The 14,364-nt window shown below is 48.5% G+C and overlaps 2 protein-coding genes across 2 annotated transcripts in view; both read left to right on the top strand.

Moving 5' to 3' along the window:
- LOC146782890 (uncharacterized) overlaps positions 1–14,009 on the top strand; it is a 79,974-nt gene extending 65,965 nt beyond the window's left edge. The window contains exons 2-4 of the mRNA XM_085639353.1: positions 3,377–3,477; positions 6,055–6,581; positions 13,927–14,009. Coding sequence (XP_085495479.1) covers positions 6,064–6,581; positions 13,927–13,993 — 585 coding nt within the window. The 5' untranslated portion in view covers positions 3,377–3,477; positions 6,055–6,063 and the 3' untranslated portion in view covers positions 13,994–14,009. The remainder of the gene's footprint in view (positions 1–3,376; positions 3,478–6,054; positions 6,582–13,926) is intronic.
- LOC146782891 (uncharacterized) lies at positions 1,929–2,705 on the top strand. Its single transcript, XM_085638993.1, has one exon. The coding sequence runs from the start codon at positions 1,929–1,931 to the stop codon at positions 2,703–2,705; it is 777 nt and encodes a 258-aa protein (XP_085495119.1).
- Positions 14,010–14,364: the final 355 nt, after the last annotated feature.

Below are 14,364 nucleotides of genomic sequence, written 5' to 3'. Positions count from 1 at the left end.
TCAAACCAAGTTTTTAGAGGGCGAGGACTGGCCGATGATGAAGCATGACACCAGGTGGTGTGTGAGGCCAGTCCGTAATTTTTAGTGAGATGTCCACAGTCACATAACACTACTCAGCTGTTCTCTAGGTCATTCGGATAGGAGCGGCCCCATTTGTGTATATCAAGTCAAGACAGGCTGGAGCCTGGAAGAATGGCCCAGCCAGCCGCTAAGAAAGGGAAGGGCAGAAGGTGTGGGAAACCAGCCCCAGAATGTCTCCCACTTGAGGTGGATGGCCACCTGTGGTGGCCGCCCAGAAGCCCACTGAGGAGGACATTGCTCACCTTGGTGACCTCTCAGAGCTTGCTGGATGGCAAGTGGCAGGAGGACTCACCAAGGAGGAGTTCTGAAGGGAACAGAGAAAGTGTGCAACCCTGGAGGACATGAGGCTACAGTCCGAAGCTCAAGCAGCAGGTGATGCCTCTGAGAGTCATTACATTTTCTTGGATGACAACTTCCTTTACAGTGCATGGGATGACAAGGTCCCTTGTGTCCCCCAATGCTACTGGGGGATCCTCCTGGAGCTTGCTCATGACCTATTCCTGACAGGACATCTTGGGCAAGACAAGACCTTTGCAAGGCTTGTCCCCAACTTTTATTGGCCTAGGATGAAGACTTCCTCAGATGCTTTCTGTAGGACATGCTTGACCTTGCAGGCAAGTGGGAAGACATGGCAGATGCTGAAAGCCCCCCTTAATCATTTGCCTGTTGTTGGCAAACCCTTTGAGAGGTTGGACATTGACATTGTTGGTCCTCTAGATCCCAATAGGTCTTCTGGCAACAGGTTTATCCTGATTCTGGTGGATCATCCTACAAGGTTCTGAGAGGCCATACCTCTTAGGACTGAAACTGCAACTGAAGTGGCTAAGGCCCTGTGAGGATTCGGAGGACGCGGCCCGACGGAAGTGTGGCAACCCGACCGACGACAACAGACCGGAAACAGCCTGCGTTCTAGTCGCGATGGGGAGGCGTGGCGACGGCATTCCGCAACGGAGTGAAATACGTGAGGGCGGAACCAGGAACAACGGCAGGAGCGGCGTGGAGAAGGAGCCCAGCGACGGAGAGAGGACTGTGACAAAGGAGGAAGAGGTCAGCGAGAGCAGGAGGAGAGACGGAGTCACCGAGGACGAGACAAGGTGGAGAGTGAGGTCAGCGACGGACGGCGGACCTGACGCAAGAGCCACGGAAGACGCGACCCCAGCGGACACGGAGTACACCGCTTCCAAGCCCGGCGGCCTAGACAGAGGAGAGGACGCCCCGGGTCCAGCTGCCGCGGCCCGGTTCACGGGTCGTGGCCTCAGGCAAGTGCCTTTACGAGGGTCTTTTTGGTGGGGCTGCTGGGGTGCCAGGGTGTACACTCACGGAGACGGTAGCACTGAATGCGACAACCCCACGACCCCCTCACCAGCACTGCCTACCTAAACCCCACCTTCCCTTCCCTTTCCCTTTCCCTTTCCCTCACGACCGACCGGTGATGGTGGCACACTCCCATAATAGAGCCCAGAGCCTAACCAGGGCGTGTCTTTCTTTTCTTTTTGGCTTCCACGGTTCTTGGACCTCCCCGGAGAGAGCGACAGTGGGTGGAAAGACAGGAAGACGAGAACCAATCCAAGAACAGGAAGAAGCACTAGGGACATCTATCCTCATTCACGCCCTAAACTATGAACTGATTCTTTACGTGGAGGCTGCTATGAGTTCTTTTCTTTAATGGCAAGCCTGGTTATATCATGCCTCCCTGATACTGTGAAGCAATAAACAGTCTATACCCAGCAAAATTCCCGGCACTGCCTGGTTTCTGTTCAGAGTCATAGGCCGCTCGAAAGCATTCCCTACAAAGTGGTGTCAGAAGTGGGATACTAGGTGGCAGAATCATGTCACAGCCCGTGCCTATGGAGGATGTGCTTACCCAGTTGGCCGAAGGCCAAAGACACTTGCAGTTGGTGTTCGAACAACAGTTACAGGCAGCTAGACTGGAGAGAGAAGCATTGCAGGGTGCCCTTAAGGACCAGGCAACAGTGGTGGCCACAAATCAACAGGTGCAGGATACAGCCCTGCTACGAATTACTGACGCCATAGTCCATACCCGAGTTAACCCCACGGTCCCAGGAACAGTCCTGCAGAAATATAAGGAAGGAAAGGACCCTGATTATTTCTTTCTGAACTTTGAGCGGGTAGCGTCCACAGCCGCCTGGCCACAAGAGCGATGGGGCCAATACATCGCCCCACTCCTTTCTGGGGAGCTGCAAGCCGCGTATCAGGCTGCCAATCCGGACGGGACGACCGCCTATATGGAAGTGAAAAAAGCGATCCTTGAGAGACTAGGGTTCGACCAGGAGTATTACCGCATCAAATTCAGAAAAGAAAAATGGACTACCGGGGACAATCCCCGGGCTTTGTACTACAGAATAAGGGATTTGGGAACGAGATGGCTAACACCCCACGTGTCCACGATAGAAGAAGTGACTGAAAAAGTGTTTCTAGAACAGTACCTGGACGCCTTACCCCCCAACACTAAGTCCTGGGTGAAACAACACCCAAATCTCACCACTGCTTCGGCAGTTGAAATAGCATGTGCCTTTCATCGAGGACCCGAATTCAGAGCAGGCACTGTACAAACACAAACTCCGGTTCCCCTTTCCCGAAACCCCGTTGCAAACCACCCTTAGACCCACTCTTAAACCCGACCCCCGCCCTCTGCCATCCCTCCGTCCATTTCAAAAACCGGTATCTGCAAGCGCTAGTGGACAGGGACCTCAATGTTTCAGCTGCGCTGAATGGGGCCATATAGCCAGACAGTGTCCCCACCGTGTACCTGCCGCTGAGCCCATGGAAGTGGGGTACTCTCGTGGCCGAATAATGTTAACAAGGGAGGGTTCCCAACTGTACAAAACGGAGGTGTTCCTAAACGGAAAGAAGCAACAGGCGTTGTTAGACACTGGGTGTCATGTTACGGTGGTTGACGGGTCCTTGGTAGGGAATCACCAGTTACAAACCACAGAACTAGTGAATGTGACCTGCGTCCATGGGGATACGAAATCATATCCCACGGCAGAAGTCCTATTGGATGTGGATAACGACCCGCACCTGAAACGGGTGGGAGTGATTCCCTGTTTACCTGAACCCGTTATCATAGGGACCGACCACCCAAAATTCGAAGCATATATTGAGGGAACAAAAAGACAGAAACCAAGTTGGCTAGAGGAGGCTCCTTTTGTCTCTACCGAGATAGAGACCCACAAGAGCCGAGAAAAGAAAAGTAGACGAGAAAGAAGAAATGATAAGAAAACCTTTGTTTGTTCACCACTATCACAAACTGCCTTTCCCCTTTCACTTACAGATACAGAGGAAACACCCCCGTATAGTTTCCGGACTGCCCAACGGAATGACCAATCCCTCATACATGCCTGGGAACAGGTCCAGGACGAGTCACCAGATAAGGTAGGACCTTATTTCATTATAAAGAAAGGGTTGTTGTATAGAACCGAAAGGAGAGACTCTGTAATAAAGACCCAATTACTGGTTCCCCAATCCTTCAGAAACCATGTACTCCAGTTGGCCCACAACAAAATGGGGGGCGGCCACTATGGAAAGGAAAATACTCTGAAGTATCTCTTAGAGAAGTTTTACTGGCCAGGTGTTTATAAGGACGTAGCCAAACACTGTACAACATGCCCACGATGTCAATACACCAGTCCAGGATCCATTACCAAAGCGCCCCTCATGCCTTTACCCATCATAGACATTCCCTTTAAAAGGGTGGGGATGGATTTAGTCGGACCATTGGTTCCGTCAGCCCGTGGCCATCGGTACATACTTGTTATAGTCGACTATGCTAGTCGCTATCCCGAGGCTTTCCCTTTGTCCCGCATGACAACCCCGGCTGTAGCCCAGGCCATGATCACCCTGTTTTCACGAGTAGGGTTTCCCTCTGAGATCCTGACCGATCAGGGTACCCCGTTTGTGTCCCGGATGATGTCTCAGATTTGTGCCCTGCTTGGGATAAATAAAATAAGGACATCAGTGTACCACCCCCAAACAGACGGCCTTGTGGAGAGGTATAACAAAACCATCAAAAACCTACTCCGCAAGGTCGTCTCTGACACAGGGAGGGATTGGGATCGGAAGCTACCCCTAGTTCTCTTCGCCTTAAGGACTCACGAGCAGAGATCTACGGGATTTTCTCCGTTCGAGTTGTTGTTTGGGAGAAAACCCCGCACTTTGTTAGACATGGCTAGTGAACAGTGGGAAGGGGAGGAGGAAGAAGGGAAAACCCTGTTGAAGTACATCACGGACCTGAAATCCTCCCTAACACATATCTGGGGGCTAGTGCAAGAAAATATGCAGGAAGCTCAGGAGGCACAGAAACGGTATTATGATCGCAACAGTCGTCTTCGGGTGTTTCAGCCCGGAGACAAGGTCCTTTTGTTACTTCCCTCCACAGATGACAAATTACTAATGAAATGGCAGGGACCGTATGTAGTGGAAAAAAGGGTTACGCCGGTAACCTACAGTGTTCTACTGCCCCATAGAGTTGGAGGTAAACAAATATACCATGTGAATCTCCTAAAGAAATGGGAGGAACCCGATGTAGATCATACCCAAGCTTTACTGGCTTGTCAATCACCACAGTTACAGATTCCTCTCCTATCAGTCAGCGACTTAACCAAATACCCAGTTCCCGTAGGAGAGGTGTTAACAGCTGAACAAAAAACCCAGATGAACACATTAACAGATTCCTTCCCCAACCTCTTTTCCACAAGTCCCGGGAGAACCACCTTGGTCCAGCACGAAATAGTGACCTTACATCCACAAGTCATAAAACAAAAACCCTACCGCATTCCAGAAGCGCGTAGAGAGGCAGTAGAAAAGGAAGTGGTTGATATGCTCCAGGCGGGCATCATAGAACCCTCCCAGAGCAACTGGTGTTCTCCAGTCGTGATTGTGCCAAAGCCAGACGGCAGTCTGTGCTTTTGCATTGATTTCCGACAGGTGAATACCATCTCGAAGTTCGACACATATCCCATGCCACGGATTGATGAGATGGTGGAGCAACTGGGTCAAGCCCGCTATATGTCAACCCTAGACCTGACGAAGGGCTATTGGCAAATACCATTACATCCTGCTTCCAAAGAAAAAAACGCCTTTTCCACACCGTCCGGCCTCTACCATTTCAACGTACTCCCATTCGGGTTACATGGGGCCCTAGCCACATTTCAGAGGCTCATGGACCACGTGTTACAGCCGCACCAGACATATGCCGCGGCTTATCTTGATGATATTGTGGTTTTTAGTCCCACATGGGAGGACCACCTCGTGCATCTCCGATCCATATTTTCTGCACTACGAGACGCGGGTCTTACCATCAACCCCAAGAAATCCCTCTTAGGAACCAATACTATAAAATACCTGGGGTATACCATACAGGAAGGGCATATCAGACCCCAAGTAGATAAAGTCGAGGCCATCCGTAGTATTCCCCGACCCCAAACTAAGAAAGAAGTCCGTTCCTTTTTAGGCTTTATAGGCTATTACAGACGGTTCATTCCCCATTTCTCGTCCATTGCTAGTCCACTCACAGATCTCCTGTCTAAAGCACATCCCTCACACATCCAGGCATGGACCATAGAACAGGAAACCAGTTTTGAAGCCCTCAAACGTGCTATTTGTACCGCCCCCGTGTTGCGATGTCCTGACTTCAGTCGCACGTTTGTACTTCAAACGGATGCTTCTGGCCACGGATTGGGGGCAGTCTTGTATCAACCGGACTCCGGCGAAGAACTACGGCCCCTGTTGTATATCAGTAGAAAATTGTTCCCCCGGGAATCGAACTACTCTACTATAGAGAAGGAGTGTTTAGCCATTAAGTGGGCTATAGAGTCCTTACAGTACTACCTCTTAGGGAGACAGTTCCTTGTCCTTACAGATCACGCTCCCCTGACATGGCTAGCACGGAACAAAGACTCCAATTCCCGCATTCTCAGATGGTTTCTTGCTTTACAACCCTTCTCATTTCAGACTATCCACATGCCAGGTACGAAGCAAGTGAGCGCAGATTACTTGTCCAGGCATCCGTGCTATGAATGGCCCCAACGTCCATTCCTGAGGGGGGGCGAATGTGAGGATTCGGAGGACGCGGCCCGACGGAAGTGTGGCAACCCGACCGACGACAACAAACCGGAAACAGCCTGCGTTCTAGTCGCGATGGGGAGGCGTGGCGACGGCATTCCGCAACGGAGTGAAATACGTGAGGGCGGAACCAGGAACAACGGCAGGAGCGGCGTGGAGAAGGAGCCCAGCGACGGAGAGAGGACTGTGACAAAGGAGGAAGAGGTCAGCGAGAGCAGGAGGAGAGACGGAGTCACCGAGGACGAGACAAGGTGGAGAGTGAGGTCAGCGACGGACGGCGGACCTGACGCAAGAGCCACGGAAGACGCGACCCCAGCGGACACAGAGTACACCGCTTCCAAGCCCGGCGGCCTAGACAGAGGAGAGGACGCCCCGGGTCCAGCTGCCGCGGCCCGGTTCACGGGTCGTGGCCTCAGGCAAGTGCCTTTACGAGGGTCTTTTTGGTGGGGCTGCTGGGGTGCCAGGGTGTACACGCACGGAGACGGTAGCACTGAATGCGACAACCCCATGACCCCCTCACCAGCACTGCCTACCTAAACCCCACCTTCCCTTCCCTTTCCCTTTCCCTCACGACCGACCGGTGAAGGTGGCACACTCCCATAATAGAGCCCAGAGCCTAACCAGGGCGTGTCTTTCTTTTCTTTTTGGCTTCCACGGTTCTTGGACCTCCCCGGAGAGAGCGACAGTGGGTGGAAAGACAGGAAGACGAGAACCAATCCAAGAACAGGAAGAAGCACTAGGGACATCTATCCTCATTCACGCCCTAAACTATGAACTGATTCTTTACGTGGAGGCTGCTATGAGTTCTTTTCTTTAATGGCAAGCCTGGTTATATCATGCCTCCCTGATACTGTGAAGCAATAAACAGTCTATACCCAGCAAAATTCCCGACACTGCCTGGTTTCTGTTCAGAGCCATAGGCCGCTCGCACGCATTCCCTACAGGCCCTAATGGGGATTTTCAGCAGAGTGGGTGTCTGCAAGGAAGTGGTGTCTGACAGGAGCAATAACTTCGTGTCTGCTTAAATGCAGTCAATGTCGACGGAGTGTAGTTGAATTCCAAGGTCTCCACTCCCTACCGTCCACAAACCAATAGGATTGTTGAAAAATTCAACAAGACCCGGAAAGGCATGATGAAAGCCCTCTGAGGCCTTGAGGTGTAAATGGGACATCCTCTTGCCATGCCTCTTCTTTACTTACAGGGAGGGGCTACAGAAGGGGGTTGGCTTTGGTGAAAGAAAGGTAGGAGCAAGCTCCCAGGAAGACTCCCCAGGATATAATTAGCTACATGCTGGCCTAAAGGAGCCAAATGGCTAAGTTCTGGAAGCAGGCTTCTGACAACTTAAAAGCCAGTCAGGAAGTGATAAAGCAGTGGTAGGACCAAAATTCTACGCCTCTGGAATACCAACCTGGGTAGAAAGTGTGGGTGTTGGAACCCGTAAAGCCTATGACCCTCCAACACTATTGACTGGGCCCTATGAGACAGTTGAGAGGAAGAGGGAGTTAACCTAACTGGTGGCCCTCAAGACTCCCAGGCACCCCAGAGGGTTCTCCATGTCAACCGTATCATATCAAATAAGGAGATGAGTTGGCCTAACGGCTAGGGCGGTCGACCTAGAATCTGGGGAATGTCGCTGAACATCCTGTGATTCTGGGCAAATCACTTGATCTCCCAGTGCCTAACAAAAATGAAAGTGTCCTCAAGTAACTCAACTGGTGCTATGTAAAGCGCTCCGATACCCGATACCTTAGGGTCAAGTTTGCGCTATATAAAACTCTGTTAAAAAAATATATCTATCTCAAACCACACTTTGAGAAGTCTGAGCTCACCATGCTGTTGGTGACAGATGGGCGGGAGGAAGAGGAAAATGAACCTCTCCCTGACACCTTAGCCTCCACCCTGACACCTTAGCCTCCAAGGAGAAAGATGGATCAATGGAAGGTGTAAATCTTTCCCCCAGTCTGACTGCTGAACAGCAGAGAGACTGCCACCAGTTGCTAGAGCGGTACTCATCTCTGTTTTCCCTCATCCATGGGACTACCCATCTGTGTACCCATGATGTCTGATACGGTGAGGGACAGCCTTAAATATTAGGTTTCTAAAATGCTAGAATTTGGGGTGATTGAACCCTCCTGCAGCCCCTGGTCAAGTCCGGTAGTACTGGTACCAAATGCTGTTCCTCCAGGTATCACACCTGAACTCAGGTTCTGTGTGGATTACAGGGGGCTCAATTCAGTCACCAGGACTGATGCTCATCCCGTCCCCGGGACTGATGAGTTGATAGACAGGTTAGGGCCTGCCCAGTACTTAAGTTCCTTTGATCTCACATCAGAGTACTGGCAGATTGCCCTGACTGAGGGAGCAAAGGAGAGGTCATCCTTCTCCACTCTAGAGGACCACTGTCACTTAAGAGTGATGCTCTTTGGACTCATGAATGCCCCTGCCACCTTCCAGGGGTTGGTGATCCATATTCTGGCTGGAATGGAGGCCTTTACCTCTGCCTATTTGGATGACATTGTGGTCATCTAGTAGCAGCTGGAAGGACCACCTTTTTCACTTAAAAGAGTGCTTCAGGCTCTGCAGCAGGCAGGCAGGCCTGGCTATCAAGACCTGTAAGTGATAGATATGGTAGGGATCTGTGGTCTGCTTGGGACACCGGGTGGGCAGGGGTAAGATGCAGCCCCTCCAGGCGAAGATAGAGATAACATGGCCTGGAAGTACCCCCACCCCCAAAAACCCAGACTGAGGTCAGTGCATTCTTAGGCCTCATTGGGTACTATAGGAGGTTTGTTAAGGCATGTTGCACCATTGTTGCCCCCTTGACAGAGCTGACTTTTAAAAAGCAGCCCAGGAATGTGATTTGGACAGATTCATGCAAAAAAGCATTTGACTCCTTAAAGCAGGCTTTGTACATTTTGTAAGGAAATCTACTGTACAGACAGATGCCTCGGAGCATGTCATAGGGATAGTACTTTCACAAGTTAATAAGGAGGGCCTAGACCAACCTGTAGCCTTCATCTTAAGAAGGTTACTCCCCAGGGAAAAAAGGTGGAGTGCTATTGAGAGGGAAGCCTTTTCTCTGGCCTGGGCTTTGAAGAAATTGAGACCGTACCTGTTTGGGACTCACTTACTGATTCAGATAAACCACAGGCCCCTCAGGTGACTAACGCAAATGAGGGGTGAGAATCCAAAATTTTGAGGTGGTCCTTTTTCCTACAGGGTATGGACTTTAGGGTGCAACACAAACCAGAGATAGACCACACTAATGCTGATGGTTTCTCCAGGTTTTTCTGCCTTCGTGCTGAGAACACCATAAAGGGTGGCTAGCTCTCTTCACTTTCAGCTCGTGGGGACACATGGTAGACCCTGTCACCCTTATGGTGGTCTTCCCCCAAACATTTGGCCTGTTTACCTCCTCCTTTTGATGATTCTTTTTGTTGGCCTTAGGACTCTGAGCACCTTACCACTGCTGACTAGTGCTAAAGTGCATGTGTTTCTCCCCTAAACATGGTATCGTTGGTTTATCCACAATTTAGATATTTAATTTATCTGCAAGTCCCTAGTAGAGTGCACTACCTGTGCCCAGAGCCTGTAAATAAAAAGCTACTAGTGGGTCTTTAGCACTGTTTTTGCCACCCACACAAGTATTTATTTATTTATTTATTTATTTGTGGTTTTGTATAGCACCAGAATCGACTCCAAGGAGTATCTCTGCGCTTTGGACGCGTATCAATTACATATGCGGAAACTGTGGAACTTAAAAGTAAAAAAAAATGGTTTTAAGTAACTTTCTAAATTGAAGATGGTTCGAACATTCTCTTAAATGTAGAGGAAGTTCATTACAGTATTGCGGGCCAAGATGTGAGAGAGCTTTTTCTCCTAATCTTGCTCTCCTGATTCGGGGGACTTTCAGCAAGTGTTTAGTACTAGAGCGTAGGGATCTTGTGGGATGACAGAAAGAGAACTTTTCTGACAGATAACTAGGGCCAAGATTAAACAATGCCTTGTGGATAGTGCAACAGACTTTACATTTTATCCGTTGGCGTATGGGTAACCAGTGATGTTTTAAAAGAAGAGGGCGGGAAGCTGATCTGGGAGGCATGTTCCAGATCAGTTGCGCCGCCGTATTCTGAACCACCTGAAGTTTACTAATCGAAGTTTCATTGGCAGAGAGCAGCAGACCGTTACAATAGTCCAGGCGACTCAATATTAGTGCCTGAGTCAAAGTCCTTCAAACAGAGTCCGGGAGCAAAGGAAAGACTCGTCGAAGTAGGCCCAATGTATGGAAAGATGTGCCTACTGTCTGGCCAATATGTTCCTTAAAGGTAAGGGCATGATCTAAACGGACTCCTAAGTTCTTAACGGAGGTTTTAGGAATGGGAGGTTTCCCAAGATTGATAGGCCACCAATTAGGTGACCATAATAAGGGATCCTCTCCGAAAAGTAAAAGCTCAGTTTTCCCAACATTACATTGGAGGAAGTTATTCTTCATCCATGGTGAAATGGCACTCATACCCAACGAAAAGGTCTCCTGGACAGTGGGAGTAACTTAATCGAAAGGAAAGAGTAACTGTGTATCGTCAGCATATGATATTGGAATAAACCCATATTTTCTTAGAACATTGGCCAAGGGAGCCACATAGATACTGAATAAAGTAGGACTGTGGGACTCCCTTGGACAGTTCCATGGGCGCCGAACGATATGAGCCTCGGTTAACCGTCTGAGATCGACCAGATAGAAAGCTTGACATCCACTGAAAGGCGGAGTCTCTTAGTCCCATTTCCCTCAGCCTTCTGAGCAATATTTGATGGGAAACCGTGTAGCCCTTTAAACATGCATAGGTTGCTGAGAAAGCCATTAGGGTGGATGGCTGTTGAGCAGTAGCCCCCTTTGGCGACCAGGTCTGCTACCTCTTTAACGATCAGGACGGACTTTGGGTCTGAGATCAGTAGGGGGCAGGGAGAGAAGGGTTAAGAACGGGGATCCATAGAACGTTTTAAAAACCTTGAATTGTTTAAAGAACCCACAAATCCATTGTCACCTCCCACCAGTTGTGGACAACGCTTGCTAATCTGCCTCAATTTTTCATGGAAAAAAAGACGTTCACTCACGTGAGAGGTGCCTTGGTTAATGCCTCTTCTGGAGCTACCTCTGTAACCTCTGTGACTAGGGTAGCCTCTGGTGAGGTAGAAACCCCTGAATCTGGAGGGATCCTGCCATTAGCTTCACTTGGAGCCCTGACCTCTGTTGGGGACTTGGTATTGGAGACGACTGGCCCAGCGCCCCCTACCATGGCCAGCCCCTGGGAAAACCTGGGTGTAAAGATTCTTTGGATGGAAGATTGAGCTTTAGCTAAGGAGTTAAAGGTGGATACAAATTGACTTAGTTCTTTTATAAATGGATTGCCAAAAAGCGCCCCCTTGTGCAATTTAGCCTATCTTCGAGGTTGCCAGGTCCCCTAACTTCGAGTCGATCTTGATTAGAAGGGACCTGCACTGCTCAGTGGAGATGGCACGATTGGCATTTCCCAGGAATATGATGGCCCAAAGAGCGCAACCTGAGCGGATATTTGGGAATATGAGAGATCCATCTTGGCATCTTCGGCCATGTCAAGGATCGTAGTCAGAGGGCCGGCTATGTCAATGATTCCGCCCTAGCACGACCACCAGGAGTGGATCCCTTTCTTAGGGTCTCTGAAGTATTTGGCTAAGAAGGTAGCCATTCTGGGATCAGTCTTGAGCGATAGCACCACTTTGCTGTCCAGCGACGGACAGGCCACTCTGCTCGCAGGCAGTTGCGAATTTCTCTGTCCAGCAGTTTTCTCAGCCTCCATGCCACATAGGAGGCTACTTTTTCCACTGTTGTCCATTCTGAGGATCAGGGGGGGTGTAGGTCTTCTGTGTCCAGCATCTCTGATGCATTGTCTTGATTGTCTGTATCGCAGGGGGAGAGGGGGTCAGCCCCGACGAAGTTGGGCTATTAAGGGCCGCTAATGCTGGGGACGAGCTAAACGCCTGTTTATGGCTGTCAAATGCATCTAAATTGACATCAGCCTCTCATATGCACTTTTTTGTTCGGTCTCAAATCGTGCGTTCAGCTGCCATAGAACTTGGGGAACAAGAGGCCCAGGAATGTCTTCCCACGGAAAGAAGCGTTTAAAGCATCTTTCTGCTGTTTGCAGTATTATCTGCTCTATGGCCGCCACCACGTTAGAGACCACTGAAAGAATGGTAGCATCAGTTGTCTTACAAAATTCATCATTAGCAGGGAAGTAGAAGATGGACTCCTCTTCTATGTATGAGTCTTCAGACTCCTGTATTACCTGTATTACTTGAGGGTAAATGAAACTGGGGGTTACCCAGGAGATTATTCATGGCCCAGAGGGCTGATTTGGGCTGAATGGCCTGGGGACACCACAGGCCCGCTAGATTCTGAAGGGCTCAATTCGAAGCCCATCTGGGTCAGTGTCCCAAGACAGTGTCTGATAGGTGTTATGCCTCAGCAATATTGTGGCCAGTCTGCACCCCAGAGAGTGGTGGCAAGACTCCAGGTGGCAAGGCCAGCAGCTCAGCACACTCTGCGGCTGAGTGCACTGGTCTTGAACAACAGGAAAACTGAAAAGGATAGAGAGGTTACCAGCAACCGCGAAGGAATGTTGGTGCATTCCTGCAGCCGTGCTTTGAAGGGAAAACAGTAAAATTAAGGGTTAAATGTGTAAATAGTGAGGAAAATGTCCATAAAGAATATGAATTTATGAATTGGGCCAGAGGCCTTAGGCGCTTATCTGATGGCTGCTGGAGTAGCGAAGGAAGAGGATGCAGGAGAGTCAAGAAGGTACTATATGGAGAGACCTGCCATGTTGATTGGTTAGACTAATGTTTCTGGTTCCTTCCCAATGGTTTTGGAGAAATATATTTTCATTTGAAGTTTAACAATGGCTGCTGGTCACAAATAAAGTGGAGAAAGAAGAGCATAATCCTCACTTCCGGTCCTCACATAGAATCGAATATACTGATACATAGGGAAAGTTTAGTTGGTTAATAATACCTATGTCAGCACCATTACTAATATTTCTTGTGAAGTCCATGTTTTAGAAGAGCATGGCTTGTGAGAAGCAGTGGTGACCTGAATAAGTGAGATAGGAAAGGTTGGTGAATGGATCAATAATTTGGAAATTGGCATGTTTAGATCGTAATTAACCCCTGCAATTACTGTGTTGATTTGTGCAGTTTCTTTTGTTTAAATTCTCTTAAATGATGTAGGTAGGATCTAGGTAGGATCTTCAAGTGTATTATGCACAAAAAATCTGCAACTATGGAATTACCCTATTTAAAAGAAATAATATAGATCGAAGAAATAAAATCTAATGGCAGTATAAATCTACTTCTCCCCTTCATCTCCCAGTTTCTCTTCTTTTCTTTATCTTTCTTTCATTCCTGTGTAGGCCTTCTTTCTCCTTATCACTTGATGCTGATGCAAGATGACTATGAATATGAACACCCTTTATGTAAAATGCAATATTGTTGTGCTATGTTTTCATTGTGGGGTCCATTGTGAAATTATGGATATGAGGTATAGCGTAACAATCTTCATTATATCCATACTGGACTGAAAATCGTTTCCTTAATTTAGAGATTTTATGAAAAATGTTTGTCGGAATGTAGGCTTTGTGTACTAAATTATCATCTAGTGTATGATATTTTTAATTGTTAAAAAAGTCTTTTTGTAATTGTAATTATATAATTATGTATTTTTAACAGCCCTGAAGAAGTCCTGTGTCAGGATGAAACGCGTCGGCTGTATCGCACTGTATTGAACTTGGAATAAAGAAACTGAAATCAAGAAATATTCAGTCTTCTTGAATTGAATTTGATACATATATATTGTTATTTTTAGATTTTTCTATAAACTTGTGGTGCATCTTAGCTTGTGTTTGATTCTCTTAAATGATGTTTCTGAATAATCCAGCAAAGGAGAAAAGAGGATTTTCAAAAAGTAAACGAGATGAGACTGAGATGGAGGTTGGTAGGTAATCGAGTATATAATCAACTTATCCTATTGGAAGAATTGAATTACAAGAAGGAGAGCGACCCCGTCCCGCACGTAAAGCTCTGGGCGACCTGGGTAGATGAAGCCATGCCTAACGCTCTCCAAGCCATTGGTCTTGCAAAATTTGCTTACAGCGCTATTCAGTTTCA

This window comes from Triturus cristatus, chromosome 12, assembly GCF_964204655.1.
Source record: "Triturus cristatus chromosome 12, aTriCri1.1, whole genome shotgun sequence".
In the NCBI taxonomy this organism is placed as follows: Eukaryota; Metazoa; Chordata; class Amphibia; order Caudata; family Salamandridae; genus Triturus; species Triturus cristatus.
Note: the sequence above shows the minus strand (reverse complement) of the source record. Positions and strands in the feature narration are given on the sequence as shown.

Excerpts from the sequence above, each read along its gene's own strand:
- LOC146782891 (XM_085638993.1), top strand. The coding sequence starts at position 1,929 with ATGGAGGATGTGCTTACCCAGTTGGCCGAAGGCCAAAGACACTTGCAG.